The 19,627-nt window shown below is 42.4% G+C and overlaps 1 protein-coding gene across 1 annotated transcript in view; it reads left to right on the top strand.

Annotated features, from left to right (window-relative positions):
- Positions 1–19,627, top strand: part of CDCP1 (CUB domain containing protein 1) — a 53,702-nt gene that overhangs the window by 9,773 nt on the left and 24,302 nt on the right. The window contains exons 2-3 of the mRNA XM_069958381.1: positions 17,262–17,465; positions 18,120–18,470. Of these exons, the coding sequence (XP_069814482.1) occupies positions 17,262–17,465; positions 18,120–18,470 (555 nt within the window). The remainder of the gene's footprint in view (positions 1–17,261; positions 17,466–18,119; positions 18,471–19,627) is intronic.

Here is a 19,627-nt window from a genome sequence, read left to right as displayed (position 1 = left end):
ACCCTCAGCACTCTGCTCATCCCAGGTAACAAGGTCTGGGTCCTGTGTCACCTACTAGTTCAGTTCAGCCAACGCTAGTGGGCATAAGGCGGTGTGAAGACTCTAGAAAGGTCGATACACAGGCACAGGTTTTCTCATTCTTCTCTAAAAGTATTCTATATACTCCAACATCCTGGCAGAGCACATTACTACTTTGGTTGAGACTCTCACGGCACCCTCCTCTCTACTATGCTACCTGAATACATGTGATTATTCACTACCACCTACACTCACCGGCCACTTTATTAGGTACACCTGTCCAACTGCACGTTACCACTTAATTTCTAATCAGCCAATCACATGGCGGCAACTCAGTGCATTTAGGCATGTAGACATGGTCAAGACAATCTCCTGCAGTTCAAACCGAGCATCAGTATGGGAAAGAAAGGTGATTTGAGTGCCTTTGAACGTGGCATGGTTGTTGATGCCAGAAGGGCTGGTCTGAGTATTTCAGAAACTGCTGATCTACTGGGATTTTCACGCACAACCATCTCTAGGGTTTACAGAGAATGGTCCGAAAAAGAAACAACATCAAGTGAGCGGCAGTTCTGTGGGCGGAAATGCCTTGTTGATGCCAGAGGTCAGAGGAGAATGGGCAGACTGGTTCGAGCTGATAGAAAGGCAACAGTGACTCAAATAGCCAACCGTTACAACCAAGGTAGGCAGAAGAGCATCTCTGAACGTCGAACTTTGAGGCAGATGGGCTACAGCAGCAGAAGACCACATAGGGTGCCACTCCTTTCAGCTAAGAACAGGAAACTGAGGCTAAAATTTGCACAAGCTCATCGAAATTGGACAGTAGAAGATTGGAAAAACATTGCCTGGTCTGATGAGTCTCGATTTCTGCTGTGACATTCGGATGGTCGGGTCAGAATTTGGCGTCAACAACATGAAAGCATGGATCCATCCTGCCTTGTATCAACGGTTCAAGCTGGTGGTGGTGGTGTCATGGTGTGGGGAATATTTTCTTGGCACTCTTTGGGCCCCTTGGTACCAATTGAGCATCGTTGCAACGCCACAGCCTACCTGAGTATTGTTGCTGACCATGTCCATCCCTTTATGACCACAATGTACCCAACATCTGATGGCTACTTTCAGCAGGATAATGCACCATGTCATAAAGCTAGAATCATCTCAGACTGGTTTCTTGAACATGACAATGAGTTCACTGTACTCAAATGGCCTCCACAGTCACCAGATTTCAATCCAATAGAGCATCTTTGGGATGTGGTGGAACGGGAGATTCCCATCATGGATGTGCAGCCGACAAATCTGCGGCAACTGTGTGATGCCATCATGTCAATATGGACCAAAATCTCTGAGGAATGCTTCCAGTACCTTGATGAATCTATGCCATGAAGAATTGAGGCAGTTCTGAAGGCAAAAGGGGGTCCAACCAGTTACTAGCATGGTGTACCTAATAAAGTGGCCGGTGAGTGTACACAGCGTATACACCACAACCTTGGGACGTTTCCCCTTTCTGTGGGTGGCGGGCCCTACCATTCGGGAGGGTCATTACACTGCTCTGGCCACCTGTGACTGTATCATCCGTGACTAGACTATCCCAAGGGACATAGTAGCAACCCAACAAGACACCGACCACAGAGGAAAAAGGTACAACCGGCCTTACACCTCAAAAGCAGGCGTGCCATCACACCTATGTGCCCACCTGGCACTGGCGTCACGTGACAAGATATCAAGGTCCGGCTGTCTCTCGACCATCCACCACAGGAGTGGCGTCACACTTCCATCTAGCAAGTGACCGGCCATCCCACCTCTATAACACCATCCGGCGGCACACCACACACCCTTAGGGTAGATTCACATGGAATGGATCCACAGTGGATTTTCTGCTGCCAATTCGCAGTGATATCGTCTGCGGATTCCCCCCTGTCATTTTCAATTAGATTAAGGGGGCTGACTGTTACATACACACAGCATGAATGTCAGTCCGCTGTGGGTATGTAACAGTCAGCCCCCTTAACCTAGCTAAAGAAGACAGGAGTTACTGCGAATTTGTAGCATAAAATCCACTGCGGATCCATTCCGCGTGAATCCACCCTAAGGGTATGTTCACACGGAGCAAAATCAGTGGAATTCCGTGGAGGAGCCCCTGCCTGCCTCAAGTGTCAAACAGTGTGTCTATACATGTTTAGTGGGAATGTTTTTTTCTAAGCCCTTGTGAAAATGAAAAATTTAAGGTTAGACCAACATTTTAGTCTAAAAAATTTAATTTTTAATTTTCACGGCACATTGTTCCACATTTGTATCCGTCACCAGTGGGGTCCATATGCTCACTATACCCCTTGTTACGTTCCTTGAGGGGTTTCCATAATGGGGCCACTTGTGGGTGTTTTCCACTGTTTTGGCAGCACAGGGGCTTTGTAAACTCAACACCGCTGCGTCCTCCAATCTGGCCAAACAGAGCTTCCAAAATCCAAATAGCGCTTTCTCTTTGGAGGCTTTCCTTGCGCCCGCTTAGCATTTAACGTCCACATGTAGGGTATTTCTGTACTCATGGGAAATTGCTCTACATGTTTAGCATTTTTTCTTTTTTAACCCCTTGTAAAAAAGAAAAATTGAAGTCTAGACTAACTTTTTAGTCTAAAAAATAGTTTTTAATTTTCACAGCACATTGTGACTGCCACCAGTGGGGTCCATATGCTCACTACACCTCTTGTTACATTCCTTGAGGGGTGAAGTTTTCATAATGGGGTCACTTGTGGGGGGGTTTCCACTGTTTTGGCATTACGGGGGCTTTTTAAACTCAACATGGCCTCCGTCCTCCATTCTGGCCGAATTCAGCTTCTAAAATGTAAACGGCGCTCCTTCCCTTTTGGAGGCTTTCCTTGCGTCTGCTTGGCACTTTACATCCACATGTGGGGTATTTCCATACTCGGGGGCAAATTCTATACATGTGTAGGTGGTATTTTTTTCTTCTAACCCCTTGTGAAAATAAAAAATTTAAGGTTGGACCAACATTTTAGTCTAAAAAATTAAAATTTTTCATTTTCACAGCACATGGTTCCACGTTTATACCTGTCACCAGTGGGATCCATATGATCACTATACTTCGTGTTACATTCCTTGAGGGGTGTAGTTTCCATTATGGGGCCACTAATGGGGGGTTACCACTGTTTTGGCAGCACGGGAGGGGCTTTGTGAACTCAACATGGCCTTCGTCCTCCAATCAGGCCAAATCCAGCTTTTAAAATCCAAATGGCACTCCTTCCCTTTGGCGGCTTTCCTTGCGCCTGCTTGGCACTTTAAGGCCGCATATGGGACATTTCTATAAACTGCAGAAACGGGGCAATAAATATTGTGGTGCGTTTTTCTGGTAATAGGTTTTCTATTATGAGAGAAATTGGATTACAATATAATTTGTGCACAGAAAATTTAAATTTTCAGTTTTCTTACAAATTTAGCTTTTATTTCTGTGACTCACCTAAAGGGTTAAAAATAATTTTTAGAAGTGATTTTGAACAGTTTAGGGGGTGCATTTTCTTAAGTAGGGTAATGTGTGGGGGGTTTCTAAGATATAGTCCCCCTTAAATTCAGTTCAAATCTCAACTGGTCCCTAACCAAATCTGATTTTGAAATGTTTGCGAAAATTTAGAAAATTGTTGCTAAACTTTTAAGCTTTGTATTGTCTTTAAAAAATTGAAAGCAAGTTTAAAAAATGCTGGCAACATAAAGTAGACATATTGGCAATGTTATTTAGTATCTAATGTATGCGATATAACTATTTTCCTCATAGGCAAAAAAAATTTCAGAGTTAGAAAAATGAAATTTTTCTCTAAAACTATCCACTCAAATTTACCGGTAATATAAAGTAGAATATGTCATGAGAAAACAATCTCAAAATCATTAGGACATTAGGATATGTAAAAGCATCCCGAAGTTATTAATGAATAAAATGAAACAGGTCAAAATCATAAAATTTGGCCTGGTCCACTGGGTCATTTTGGGCTTGGTCCTCAAGGGGTTAAAACTGATAAGTTTCTTCAGTTTGTATCCTGCATCATCATCATCATCATCTCCTCTACACATCACCTATGGTAACAGTACTTCCTGTGTATTTGAGTGTACATGATGATGCCCTTGGCAAGTTCCTCTTGATCAGTGATCATCTGAAAATTCCTCTGTTACAAGTCATTGCCTGACTAGCTTAAAAATATGCTGACTTTTTTGACACTGACAGATGAATTTGATTTCTTTCTACAACATTTGATGTAGGATTAGAGGTGATTAAACAAAATTATCCTAGTATTGCTTATCATTTCTGTAACATTTAATATTTCTTTTACTGCATAACTAATTGAGGCTTGGTTCACACTGCATTTTTGCAGTCCATTGAATTGAGGGGGGGGGGGTATATGCATCACATAGATAAGCCAGGGCAATTAAAAAGAACTTGTTGTAAATTAAAGCTTATGTAGAAGTCCAAGATTCTTGGTCGGTTCAGTCTTATCTGTGGAGTGTGTCCATGTAGTGGGTCATAAATCCAGGTGGCAGGTTTAGTCCATGTGTTAATGACTGGAATGTTTTTATCAAATTGAATTCCCACATTTTCCTCCCTCTGTCACTCTGGAAGTGACCTTTGAGGACCATAACCTTTAAATCTGTTATTCTATTGTCCAGTCCTGAGAAATGTTGGCCTACAGGGGTGTTGAGACTTCTTTTTATTGTATGTCTATGTAAGTTCATTCTAGTTTGTAATTTCTGTTTTGTTTCCCCAATGTAAATCCCTGTGGAGCATTGTGTACACTTTATCATGTAGACCGCATTGGAGGATGTACATGAAAAAGGGTTGGTGATTATGTTGTCCCGCTGTGTATTGGGGATGCGGATTGTTTGATTGTAGTATGTGTGGACATGTGCTGCATTTTCTGTTGTTGCAGGGGAAGGTGCCAGTCTCTGTTGTTGATGTCAGAGTGCTTTTTACAAGGAGGTTTCTTCTTAAATTTGGGGTCTGTTTGCATGAAAGAAACAAGGCTACCATCCATTAACTATAGATGAGCAGATCCGCAGAGCCAAAAGAATTCCAAGACAAAGCCTCCTGGAATATAAGCAAAAGGAGGAGAACAGCCGGGTACCATTGATGGACCCCATTTTTTTTTTTTTTTTTCAAATATAACCCATACAGTGCTCTATTTAGGTGGCTTCTTACTGTAGCACTTACCCCTCCTCACTCCTGGCTGTATGGCTCAGCATCCTCCTCTGTTCTGCATATGATGGTCACTAGAGGCTGCAGTCCAGAGGAAGATGCCAGGCCCTAGAGATAGGACGGGGAGGGGTGTATTCCCACTTTGTGTTTATGTTAATAATGCAATGCGAGAACACAGCACTTCAGTACTTTCTGTGCTCTCTTGCCCACTGTGTTAGCCACCACAGCAGCATATGGAGTTGTGAATCACAGGCAGAACCTAGACATTCAAGTCTAAGTCCCATCTTCAGTTCCCAACCATGTACACTAGCTGAAGCAGTAAGGAGCAACCAGAAAGTATTTAAAGGCTGTGTAGAATATATAGCGGATATGATACATGTGAACATACACTAAGGATTAAAATACACAGCTGTGTGCAGCCCATGATATGGAATATACAGTATAGCCTGTGTGCAGCATATGACATATATAGGCTATATATCATATGCAGCACACAGGCTATATCTCATACACTGCTCTCTGGCTATATATCATATGCTGCACACAGACTATATTCAGTATATACCATATGCGGCACACAGGCTAAATGTCAGGCTATCTATATCATAAAAATCAAAGTCTGTCTGTCTGTCTGTCCTTCTGTCTGTCACCTATAGACTTCCAAACGCCTGAACTGTTTGACCCCAAATTTGGCACACAGATACATTGGGTGCCCGGGAAAGTTATTGCGAAGGTCCCGTCCCCGCCAGATTTACAGGATGGGAGGGGGAGGGGAAAGAGAGGCGCCCCATAGAGATGAATGGGAAAATCTCCTCACTGCAAACACAGGTGATATAATTAGCTGCAGCAGACACGGCAGTTGGAGCCTTAGCAACCAATAGGATTACTGCTTTCATTTTCACAGGGAGCAATGGTTGCTAGGGCAGCTGCCTCACAACATCCACAGTAATAACTGGTAGACCCCCTACTCCATCTATACAGTACATGTATATACAGGACCCCCTACTCCATCTATACAGTACATGTATATACAGGACCCCCTACTCCATCTATACAGTACATGTATACAGGACCCCCTACTCCATCTATACAGTACATGTATACAGGACCCCCTACTCCATCTATACAGTACATGTATACAGGACCCCCTACTCCATCTATACAGTACATGTATACAGGACCCCCTACTCCATCTATACAGTACATGTATACAGGACCCCCTACTCCATCTATACAGTACATGTATACAGGACCCCCTACTCCATCTATACAGTACATGTATACAGGACCCCCTACTCCATCTATACAGTACATGTATACAGGACCCCCTACTCCATCTATACAGTACATGTATACAGGACCCCCTACTCCATCTATACAGTACATGTATATACAGGACCCCCTACTCCATCTATACAGTACATGTATATACAGGACCCCCTACTCCATCTATACATTACATGTATATACAGGGCCCCCTACTCCATAACACTGCCATACCAGACCTGACCAATACCGGCAAACTGTGACTGGGTAACACCGCCACACCAGACCGGACCAATACTGCCATACTGTGACTGGATAACACCATCATATCAGACCTGACCAATACCGCCATACTGTGACTGGATAACACCGCCATACCAGACATGACCAATACCGACACACTGTGACTGAATAACACTGCCATACGGGTAAATACAACCCTGCAGGTATACAGGACACTACAGGTATACAGGACCCCAAAACTATACACTACAGGTGCACGGGACCTCCACAAAACTATATACTACAGGTATACAGGACCCCAAAACTATATACTACAGGTATACAGGACCTCCACCAACTATATACTTCAGGTATACAGGACCTCCACCAACTATATACTACAGGTATACAGGACCCCAAACTATACACTACAGGTATACAGGACCCCCCAAACTATACACTACAGGTATACAGGAACTCCACCAACTATATACTACAGGTATATAGGACCTCAAAGCTATACACTACAGGTATACAGGACCTCCACCAACTCTATACTATAGTTATACAGGACCCTCAAACTATTTACTACAGGTATACAGGACCCCCGAACTATATACTACAGGTGTACAAGACCTCCACCAATTATACACTACAGGTATCCAGGACCCTCAAACTATAAACTACAGGTATACAAGACCTCCACCAACTATACATTACAGGTATATAGCACCAACTATATACTACAGGTATACAGGACCCCCGAACTATACAGTACAGGTATACAGGACCTTCACCAACTGTACACTGCAGGTATACAGGACCTCCCTCAACTATACACTACAGGTATACAGCCCCCCAAATACACACTAGAGGTATACAGGACCCCCCCAACTATACACTATAGGTATACAGCCCCCCCCAACTATGCACTACAGATGTGCGAGACCCCTAAAAACTATACATTGTGGGTATACAGAACCCCTCCAACTATGCACTACAGGTATACACTAATTCCACTGATTAACTCAGATGAAACAATACCTTTAGCTTGGCCTCCTGGGCACCTTAGAACAAATCTAATTAACACACTGACACTTAATACCCAGGCAGCGCCGGGTACATTTTCTAGTATATCATATGCTGCACACAGGCTATATCTCATACACTGCTCTCAGGCTATATATCATATGCTGCACACAGGCTATATATCATACACTGTTCTCAGGCTTTATATCAAATGCTGCACACAGGCTATATATCATACACTGCTCTCAGGCTATATATCATATGCTGCACACAGGCTATATACAGTACATACCATATGCTGCACACAGACTATATACAGTACATACCATATGCTGCACACAGACCATATACAGTATATACCATATGCGGCACACAGACTATATACAGTATGAAGCATATGTGGCACACAGGGTATATACTGTATATACCTCTGCTGTAATGTCCTCCATAGTATATACCACCTGCTGTAATGTCCCCCATAGTATATACCCCTGCTGTAATGTACCCCCATAGTATATACCCCTGCTTTAATGTGCCCCCACACTACATACCCCTGCTGTAATGTCCCCCATAGTATATACCCCTGCTGTAATGTCCCCCATAGTATATATACCCCTGCTGTAATGTCCTCCATAGTATATACCCCTGCTGTAATGTCCTCCATAGTATATACCCCTGCTGTAATGTCCTCCATAGTATATATACCCCTGCTGTAATGTCCTCCATAGTATATACCCCTGCTGTAATGTCCTCCATAGTATATATTCCCCTGCTGTAATGTCCCCCATAGTATATACCTCTGCTGTAATGTCCTCCATAGTATATACACCTCCTGTAATGTCCTCCATAGTATATACACCTCCTGTAATGTCCTCCATAGTATATACACCTCCTGTAATGTCCTCCATAGTACATATATACCCCTGCTGTAATGTTCCCCATAGTATATACACCTGCTGTAATGTCCCCCATAGTATATACCCCTGCTGTAATGTCCTCCATAGTATATACCCCTGCTGTAATGTCTTCCATAGTATATACACACCTGCTGTAATGTCCTCCATAGTACATATATACCCCTGCTGTAATGTTCCCCATAGTATATACACCTGCTGTAATGTCCCCCATAGTATATACCCCTGCTGTAATGTCCCCCATAGTATATACCCCTGCTGTAATGTCCTCCATAGTATATACCCCTGCTGTAATGTCCTCCATAGTATATACCCCTGCTGTAATGTCCTCCATAGTATATACCCCTGCTGTAATGTCCTCCATAGTATATACCCCTGCTGTAATGTCCTCCATAGTATATACACCTGCTGTAATGTCCTCCATAGTATATACACCTGCTGTAATGTCCTCCATAGTATATACACCTGCTGTAATGTCCTCCATAGTATATACCCCTGCTGTAATGTCCTCCATAGTATATACCCCTGCTGTAATGTCCTCCATAGTATATACCCCTGCTGTAATGTCCTCCATAGTATATACCCCTGCTGTAATGTCCTCCATAGTATATACCCCTGCTGTAATGTCCTCCATAGTATATACCCCTGCTGTAATGTCCTCCATAGTATATACCCCTGCTGTAATGTCCTCCATAGTATATACCCCTGCTGTAATGTCCTCCATAGTATATACACCTGCTGTAATGTCCTCCATAGTATATACACCTGCTGTAATGTCCTCCATAGTATATACACCTGCTGTAATGTCCTCCATAGTATATACACCTGCTGTAATGTCCTCCATAGTATATACCCCTGCTGTAATGTCCTCCATAGTATATACCCCTGCTGTAATGTCCTCCATAGTATATACCCCTGCTGTAATGTCCTCCATAGTATATACCCCTGCTGTAATGTCCTCCATAGTATATACCCCTGCTGTAATGTCCTCCATAGTATATACACCTGCTGTAATGTCCTCCATAGTATATACCCTTGCTCTGATGTGCCCCAACACAAAACAACACCTCCTACTCACCTGATCTGGGCGGGGGATGGCTCTCCTCTCTTCTGGCTCTATACTGTATCTTCAGCCAGGCAGCCGCTGTGACAGATCCTCCAGCAGGCTCCATGATGTCACCTCCTGCTGCTGCTGGAGAGATCAGATTTCCATGCTCAGGTCCAATGCTGTCCTCTCCTCAGTGAGGCGGGGGAGGGGGGAGTGAGGTCATCGGCAGGAGACAGACATCCTGACAGGAAGAATCCACTGGGGGCCTGCCAGGGGGGAGTCTGAGTTTGCCGGGCGGAAGATATTTACACAACATTAACCCTACACCTCCCTCCTTCCCTGGACAGCATGTAGTTTGTCCAGTGCTGTGTCCAGGTACTGTTTTCACTCCCCAGGTACTGTTTTCACTCACTTCTGGGTTCCTGCTGGTGGGGGCCCCCCCTAGTGGTGGAGGCCCGTGGGCAGGTGCCCCTGTTGCCCCCTCTTTAATCCGGCCCTGGTCACCTATAACCCTCACATGAAGACCCTAAAAAAGATTGCGGCTGAACTACAGCCAATATTCCAGAGGGACAACAGACTGAAATATATTTTCCCAGAATTACCTCTTCTTTCATTCAAACAGCCCCTGAATTTAAGAAACCTTGCAAAAAGCGCTCTGACATCAACAGAGACTGGCACCTTCCCTTGCAACAACAAAAGATGCAGCACGTGTCCCCACATATTGCAATCAAACACAATCCGCATCCCCAATACACAGCGAGACTATACAATCACTGCTTTTTCTGCTTACAATCGATGCTTTCTCATGTACATCCTCCAATGCGGTCTTTATGATAAAGTGTATACAATGCCCCACAGGGATTTACATTGGGGAAACAAAACAGAAACTACAAACTAGAATGAACTTACATAGTAATACAATAAAAAGAAGTCTCAACACCCCTGTAGGCCAACATTTCTCAGGACTGGACCATAGAATAACAGATTTAAAGGTTATGGTTCTCAAAGGTCCCTTCCAGGGTGACCGAGAGAGGAAAGTGTGGGAATTCAAATTGATAAAACCCTTCCAGTCATTAACACATGGATTAAACCTGGCACCTGGATTTATGACCCACTACATGGACACACTCTAGAGATGAGACTGAAATGAACAAGAACCTTGGACTTCTACATAAGCTTTAATTTACAACAAGTCCTTTTCATTGCCCTGGCTTATCTATGTGATGTATATACCCCCTCAAATCCAACCCCCCCCCCCATTCACAGATGTTGCTTGTAACATCCCTAAAATGTTGTGCTGTTTCTGTAAGTCATTCATTTGTGAACTTGTCTGATGAAGGGATTTTTTGAATCCCAAGGCTCACAGCTCTAACATTTTTTTTTTGTTGGCCAATAAAGGTATCACTCCTAAAAGTATTTACCACAAAAGGTGAATATGGGCGTAATTGTCATTAGGGGTTATCCTACAAATAAATATTAGTGTACAAGTTATCAACTGGTGTTATTTACAACGTTCTCCCTATTGTATACTTGTTGTGGCAGACCCTGCTCTGCTGGCCGAATTTTTGGTCTCTGCGACTATTAACACGCATGAGAACGTAGTGCGCGGAACCCTCATTAGATCAGTATGGGAGTCACATACATTACAGTCATAGTCATAGCCATATAGACCCGAACGTCTGCCAGCAGAGTGGGATTCACTGCTGAACCGGCAGAGGCCCCTCATGACAGTTGCACTTTTGAAATGAATAGGAAATATAAAGAAAGGGCTGATATTCTCCTTGCTGAATCCACTTCTGCTTTTGACTTGTTTTTCAATAAATGTGTTGACCCCTGTACCTGTACATCATGGAGTCCCTAAGGGGGACAGAGGGGGTACACACTGCGACTCCGCTCTGTACCAGGCCACTCCCATCTATTAGCTGGCGCAGCTTGATAGACATGTAGGCTAATCATTTAAATGCCATCCTTGGCAGTTTTGTGGTGGGATACTTGCAGGGCTGGGACTCAGTGATGCTATGGCACTGATCCCAGCTCGTTAGTCGTTTACTATGGGCTGCAGCAGTCATTAGTAATTAAGTACTGATTGCAGAGATCAAGGCAGTGCATATGAACTGCATTGATCTCTATGAGCAATCAGTGCATTGCTCATTGAAATAATTGAAATTAACAAAATGTGCTAAACATGGCTGCCAAGGTGGCGGACACACAAGTCACCTTACAGTACAGTCACTTGGTAGGAGCAAGGGATTATCCATACTCCCTAACACCCGTTTAATCAGCTGCAAACCCCATTGTGATGTCAGCACCCACCTCCCCCTCTATATAAGGCGATTGGCTTCCTGGAGGCGGCCAGTCGAGTGTATGTGTAGTGGAGAGCAAGATCGCAGCAGGGAGAGAAATACAGAGATATAGGGACAGAGATGAAGACCTCCTCTCCAATTTCCAGCAGGTATAACAGGCGCAGCTACTCCCAATAGATGATGTGTAAAACTACTTTATTAAAATTAATAAAAACATGTATAAAAGGCTCAGCATTACGCGTTTCTAGACCGGGCTGGTCTCTTCATCAGATGCTGGGACAGAGAGAAAGGGATAAGAGGCTGGATTGTCAGTAGATTCTGGGTAGATTGTGGGTTGTTTTCTGTGGCAGCTGGGAAGCCAGTGTCCATTATCACAAGTTACTGGGTGCTGCTTTTGTGCATTATACCAACTTTCTGGGTGTGCATAAAACAATGTCAGTGAGTGCTGTTGTCATTATATCAATTGTGTGTGAAGTACACCAAAACAGTGGGTGCTGTCATAGCATTATACTAAGTGAGATGCATGAGGTAAACCCAGTGTTCATGCTTAGTTGGATTACTGGATAGTCGGTTTATGTAAACCTTTACAGTACTGTCTTGAAAAACGTGACAAAAATACTCAAAAAAAAACAAACAAAAAAAAAACGCATTCAAATCCCCATCAAACCCCTTCAAACCTCTGTACAAAAAGTATTCAATCCTTCCCTGCTCTCCTGACTGCTTTGTGGCCTATAAACCCCTGGAATCTCAATGCTACTGTACTTTCCAATCACTGACTGTCCTGACATTCCTCCAAAAGATCTTCAGGGCAGAGCGGCTGAGACTCTGGGGGAGCGCTAGGCTTGACATAAGCTCTCTTGCTGATGGTCCTTGAAAGCCTACTTGCCACAGAGACATGACAAAACACAGCGCAGAGGAAATGTACTGCCCTTGGCACATATTGGTGTTGGCACTACTAGGACTCTTCTGATGGGTGCTGTTCTGGGATTGACTACTGTCTGCCGTCGAGCTTGAACTTTGAAGGATCTTTTCCAAAATACCAGCCTGCTAGTATTCGCCTGACCAATGGGTCTTACTGGGAGCTGCAACTTTCATCCAAGCCTGTTGGGATCGCCACTACGATGATGGCCCATCAGTTCAACTCTTACCAGACTGCAGCTCATGCTCAGTCACTCTGTGTCCACATTAAAATCAAAATGAAATAAATTAAAATTAACATTAAATTGGCACTTATATTGGTGCTACTCGAACTAACCGAATACAAAGGGTGCCACACAAGGGGAGGTGAAAGGGTACTTATAGGGGGACTGGAACGTGTTAAATTTTTAATTAGAAAGTTTATATATTTTATGACGCTGTTTCAACAAGGTCCTCTGCTATCCATGGCGTAAAGTGAATGAAGGACTGGCTGATTGACTTTTTTTTTTTTTTTTTTATCCATTTTCCAATTTTTTTACAATGTAACAACAACAACTTTAAAAAAAAAATGCTACTCTGTAACAGTCCCACTATTGTAGCTACATTAGTTTGGCTGTTTAAAGATTCTTAAGTCCGATCGTTTGGCATTTGAATACCAGTGGATGAAGAAGTTGGATGCACCCTTAGGGCTACATGCAACTTCTTCAGCCATGGACATAGGCAACAAACAATTACTGTGCATTAAAACATAACACTGCATACTTTGTGATCTTTCAAGATCACAAGGAGGGGGAAGCTAATCTCTACGTTTCAGCTAATGTATTTTCCTATCTAAAGGAGACCTCTTTTGCTGTAATGCTGTGCAGATCACTTTGCAGCATCATCCTGTTTCATCATAGACAGAACAGGAAGTCTCCCCTTAGTTTTAAGCTCAGAAGTAAGAAGGCAAACTGCAAGATTTGAGGATTATTTTAAAATATAGAAAGTAAAATGGAAAATAAAAATCTAATTCTCTGATCACTTTTCAATTAAGGATTGTGCTTCCCTCAAACTATTTAACATGGAAAACAAAAAAATTCATGGACAAACATTTTTATTGTCTCAGTGGTTAACAGTCAAATAAAAACTACTTTAGCAGCCAAGCTTGTCTTGTCTGAGTTTTATTACATGTATTTCACAATCGCTTGTCCTGTGTTTGAATATATGCTTTTTTATACACAACATGACAGCTAAAGGTGGTGTATGAGTTTACTTTATTTAGTAACATGAAATGGCCAGCTACTGATAAAAACTTCATTTTAACAATAACTTTATTTCCTGATGATAGATTTAGGGTCCATTTACACAGAAAGATTATCTGACAAATTATCTGCCAAAGATTTGAAGCCAAAGCCAGGAATCAATGTAAAAAGAGGAGAAATCTCAGGCTTTCCTTTATGACCTGATCTCTGTTTATAGTCTATTTCTGGCTTTGACTTCAAATCTTTGGTAGATAATCTGTCAGATAATCTCTGTGTAAATGGGCCCTAAAAAGGCATGTATGCTGATATTCAGGTGGTGTTAACTAGTGTTGAGCTGATCTTTCAAAAGTGTTCGAGTCGGCAACTGAAAAACTTTGCATTTGATTACCGGTGGCTGCAGAGATTGCATGCCACCCTAGGGCTGCCAGAAAAACATGGACATGACTGTAGGTTGTATCCATGTTTTCCTGGCAGTCCTAGGGCGGCATACAATCTCTGCAGCCACCAGTAATCCAATGTTGAGTCTTTCAGTTGCCGACTCGAACACTTTTGACAGATCAGCTCAACACTAGTGTTAACAGCAAGGCCTCAAAGGGCATGTATCGCCTTGATTTTTGTATTGCTTTGAGCCATGTAGTAAAACATGGTTTTCTCTTAACAATTTCTATTTTATGTAATTGTTTTTAATTCATTTTTAATACATTGTCATGGGGTGCCTCCGTCTTGCCTGAGCTTCTTTTAGCAGCTTTTAGAGAGATGCTTTAAAGTAAACCCCATAGAAATACAAAACAGGAGCTGTCCCATTGATATGAATTTGAAAAATTTCTGGGCATGTTCTGTGACCTTGGCAGAAGTCATTCCACAGGAATGGAAGGCTGAGCTGAGAGCTTCATCTATTGTCTTCTCTATCACCTGGTGTCACCTTTTACTCTAATGCTGTACAGATTACTTCCAGCCGCCCCCTCCTTAAAGTGAATGCACCAGCACATATGCTGGTAAGAGTTTTTCATACTCACAATCAGTGCCACTGCTCTGATTTCAGAAGTGCAGTTCTTGATGTCTAATGCACTGGAGGCAGACCCAGCACCCCCAGCACACGTTCTCTCCTCCTCTTTGGCGCACCTCACATAATTAGAATTGGGCTTGTCCTTGAGATAAGAGAAGATATTGGTGAAGTGGGAGTGCTGGACCCACCTTCAGTGCACCAGATATGTGGATTTACATATATGGAAAAATGGCCATAACTACAGAACCAGAGGAGTTGCACCACTGATTTGGTATGAAAAAATACTACCGGCATATGCACTGGTATATTCACTTCAAGGCTATGTTCACACAACATACTTTTTATGAAAAAAACATCTTTTATGTAAATTGAAACCAATGGCTGTTGTTGAAATATTTCCATTGAAGTCTACGCAAACGATAATTGTTTACACAATGTCAATTATTATCGGATGTTTTTTGTTGTTTACACACACTACTTTTTTTTTTACTTGTCCTTTGCATTTAAGTCATTGGAATTTTATTACGGAAACACCCAAACGGGACATCAGTGAATCCTGAACTAAAATAATGTCAGATACAGGAACATGCTAAACAATGGCCGTTGTTTTGAGTGCCAAACAATGACCATTGTTTGTACAGCATGTGAACTTAGCTTAAAGGGGTACTCCAGAGACAAAAAAGTTTTTAAATCGGTGTCAGAAAGTTAAAATCTTAAAAATCTCTAGCATTCTATCCAGTCTGACATGGTGCTGTCTGTTTCCACCTCTGTCCATGTCAGGAAGTGTCCAAAGCAAGACAGGTTTTCAATGAGGATTTGCTACTGAATTGTAAAGTGCTGCGGAATCTGTTGGCGCTATATAAATAACAATTATTATGATTTATTATTATTATTATTATTATTATTATTATTATTATTATTACTATTATTATTATTATTATTATTATTTTTACTGCTCTGGAAAATTCCTGTCACAGACAATAGTGGCAGCGAAGAGAACAGTGTCAGACTCTTAAGAAAACTCCAATTCCTGCAGAAGATACAGCAGCTGATAAGTACTGGAACACTTGAAATTTTCAAATAGAAGTAACTTACTAATTTGTATATGTTTCTAAAACCAGTTGATTTAAAACAATCTTTATTTCTCAAGAGTACCCTTTAACATCACAGACAAAACAGGAAGTTTTAGCTCAGTGGGATTATTTTAAAATATACATTTAATAATCAATTGTTATGGCATTCTGTGGCTTCATTAGCTGTAAAAAATGTATCACCACAGTACAGTATCACCAGGGTGAGCTTCTCTGCTGTTTAGTTTGCTTCTCTCCACCCCGATCCAGCACTGTCATCCATGCCCCCCTTGTGGAGTTGCGAGTGGGTTTGGTTTGATCCTACGGAAGCAAGTGTCAGACTGAAACAGGGAAAAGGACTCAAGGTAGAGAAGCCCTGCTTAAATGACACTGTCCACCAATGCTTCAAAATTTTTTCTTTTTACAGCTGAAGAAGCCACTGAGAGCACTAACAATAGTAAATCTGCAATGCCGCTGTTGTGCCTGCTGTTGCTGTTAAAGGAGAATTGCAGTGACATTTTTTATTAAAGTATTGTTTTGCCCCCAAAAGTTATACAAATCCCCAATATATGCTTATTACGGGAAATGCTTATAAAGTGCTTGTTTCCCTGCACTTACTACTGCATCAAGGCTTCACTTCCTGGATAACATGGTGTAGCAGGGGGACACTGAGGAACATTGGGCACTGGAGGGACACTGGGCATCTCTCTGCCATCATCCTCTCCAGCAGCCACAGCCCGCACAGCTCTGGGAGTCGGGTCGTGACATCACCATTATATCCAGGAAGTGAAGCCTTGATGCAGTAGTAAGTGCCGGGAAAAAATAACTTTATAAGCGTTTCCCATAAGTGTATTATGGTAATTTGTATAACTTTGGGTGGGCAATACAATACTTTAAATAAAAATTTTTACCAGACTTCTCATTTAACATCCCCAGTATTTTTAGTGGTGACAGTATCACTTTGGAGCATTTTAGTACCCTTCTCTTTCAATCAAAAATGATGTTTTCTTTACAATATGCAATTGTTTCTCTTCTCAGAATCTGTTACGATCTCATTAGCATCCACAGACAATACAGTTATTAACATAAAACGTATTGATAACACATCACCACCATGTTACATCTGTGCTCCAAACTGTAAGGAAATGAGCCTTGAGATATCCAAAGGGAAAAAAGTGGATTACACCTTCAGCTGCAAGACGCCAGAGATGTATTTTATAATGGAGATCAACAGGACTATTGGTGAGTTCAGGACTATATATTTGTATATACAGTACCAATATTATAGTAGGGCAGGGTACAATAGGGTATCCACAAAGGGGTAGTTTAGGGGAAGGGGTCACCCATTTTAGTGCCCTAATACACCCTTTGACAGTAGGGGTAGGGACTGACTCTTGGTATAGGGGGGTGTCTAGGGAGAGTGTTATCCCAAACATTGCTGACAGTCACACTCTGCAATCTCTCACAGTAAACTGACTGTAACAGCACAGAGAACGGCTGAGATTGAACCTTGTCCTCATTGCTAGTACAGAATATGTCAGAATTTGGAGCATCTTGGAAACGAGTGGGCTTGTACTTCATTATAATTGATACTGGTTTTGCTGTGATAAAAGAGAACACGTTGGTCACTGGTATAATTACAGTTTGAAGTGGGGACTATTACTTTTTGGTATTTTATATTGTGGGGTTTTATATTTTAATTTATCATAATAGCTGTTTTCCCCATATTTTGGTGTACAATAGTTACAGTTAAGGGTTACTCCGCATGTACGGATCTGTGATTTTTAACTAATGTGTAACCCAAAAATCCACTATGTCAATTATTTTCTTTTAATTCATAAAGAAATGATCTGCTAAGCTTAAAACATATTTAATTTTGTTTTCTGTATTATCTAGATTGCAGCTTAAGAATGTGTCCTTCAAACATTACTTTACATCCTTCAAACTTAGATGGCTTAAATCGAACCTTCTTTTGGAACATCTTGACCTCTAAGAACAATGGTCTTGTACTAGGCTTCTCTACTCCATTGAGACAGATACATCCTTCGAGCCTGTGTTCAGACCTTGTTAGCTTCAATGTCAGCACATATGTTCGTGACTCATCCTATAACATTGGAACCTTCTGCAGGAATGGTACTATAACACGTATAAAAGTTCAAGAAAGAGGAGTTATTTCTTTAAGTCTGCCATGGAATGTTACCATCAAAGATCCCGGAATTAGCATCACAAACAGGTCTTCCATTAAAAGTAAGTGTTAAAAGAATTGGTTTTTACTGTTCATAATATTTCTCAATGAATTTTCTTAATGTCGCTTTTTTATATTGTATTGCATTTGTATTAGAAGCACATGATTGTTGTGTTCCAACCCTAGCTTCTTGCCCTTACAAAGGTTATGTCTGGTATTGTAGCATACAATTCTTATATTTCATATGAGTTGTGCTTCAGTACCAGATACAACCAATGGACAGATGTGGTGCTGTTTTGTAGAAGCAGAAAGCCATGTTCTTCCTATTCCTTCATCACATCTTTTATAAAGTGTTAGTGTCATTTAAATAAACTTTTGGCATGTTGCCCATGTAGTGGCCTAGAGCATGACTGTGATTTGTGGTATTTTCCATATTTACCTACAATTTTATTTACTGTCACCTTGGGCCACTGTTGAATGTTTCACAAGTCTCACAGTAAATTACCAGTTTCTCCTCCTGCTTGTCTCCCTGTTTCTGGTATCCTCTGCCTACACCATCTTGGGGATCCCACATTCCACCAACCAGGCACAGTACCAGAGTGCCTCAAAGGACTTGTTACCACCCCACTAGTGCAGCCCTTTTTTAGACAACCTTTGTAATAGCTCTGGATAGTACCTTTTTGAGTCCCAACATCCACTCTCTAGCCATGTATGGAAAAACTACAACCCTTCTGCTACTGAGATCCATGCCAAGCTCTTCCTGACATTAAACTCAAACATGTCAAATATTTAGACCACATTGGGCCTCAGTCCTGAGGCGCGCTACAATCATGAGTCATAGCTGGGTAACCAGTGGCGCAGCTATAGGGGTCGCAGTGGTCGCCATGGCGACCGGGCCCCTACGCTAGGGGGGCCCGCACGGCCCCCCTTGCCACTTGTTTTTGAGCATCCCGAGAGGCTGCGGCCGCGCAGCTTCTCGGGATGCACTGATCACTTCGATGTTCCGACCGCACAGTGAGCGGGCGGAAAATTAAAGCGATCAGAATACAGGAGCAGGACCTGTCAGCGTCCTCCTCCTGTATTCCCTCCCATAGGCTGCCGGCACTTCATACCAGCAGCCTATGGGACGCCGGGACGTGACCTCTCCGGCAGGCGTGATGATGTGACGTCATCACGCCTGCCAGAAGTCCCGTCCCTGCGGCTCGCAAGATGGAGCCCG

Source organism: Dendropsophus ebraccatus, chromosome 2 (assembly GCF_027789765.1).
Source record: "Dendropsophus ebraccatus isolate aDenEbr1 chromosome 2, aDenEbr1.pat, whole genome shotgun sequence".
NCBI classification, from domain to species: Eukaryota; Metazoa; Chordata; class Amphibia; order Anura; family Hylidae; genus Dendropsophus; species Dendropsophus ebraccatus.
The sequence above is the reverse complement of the archived record's forward strand: the minus strand, read 5'-3'. Positions and strand labels throughout refer to the sequence as shown.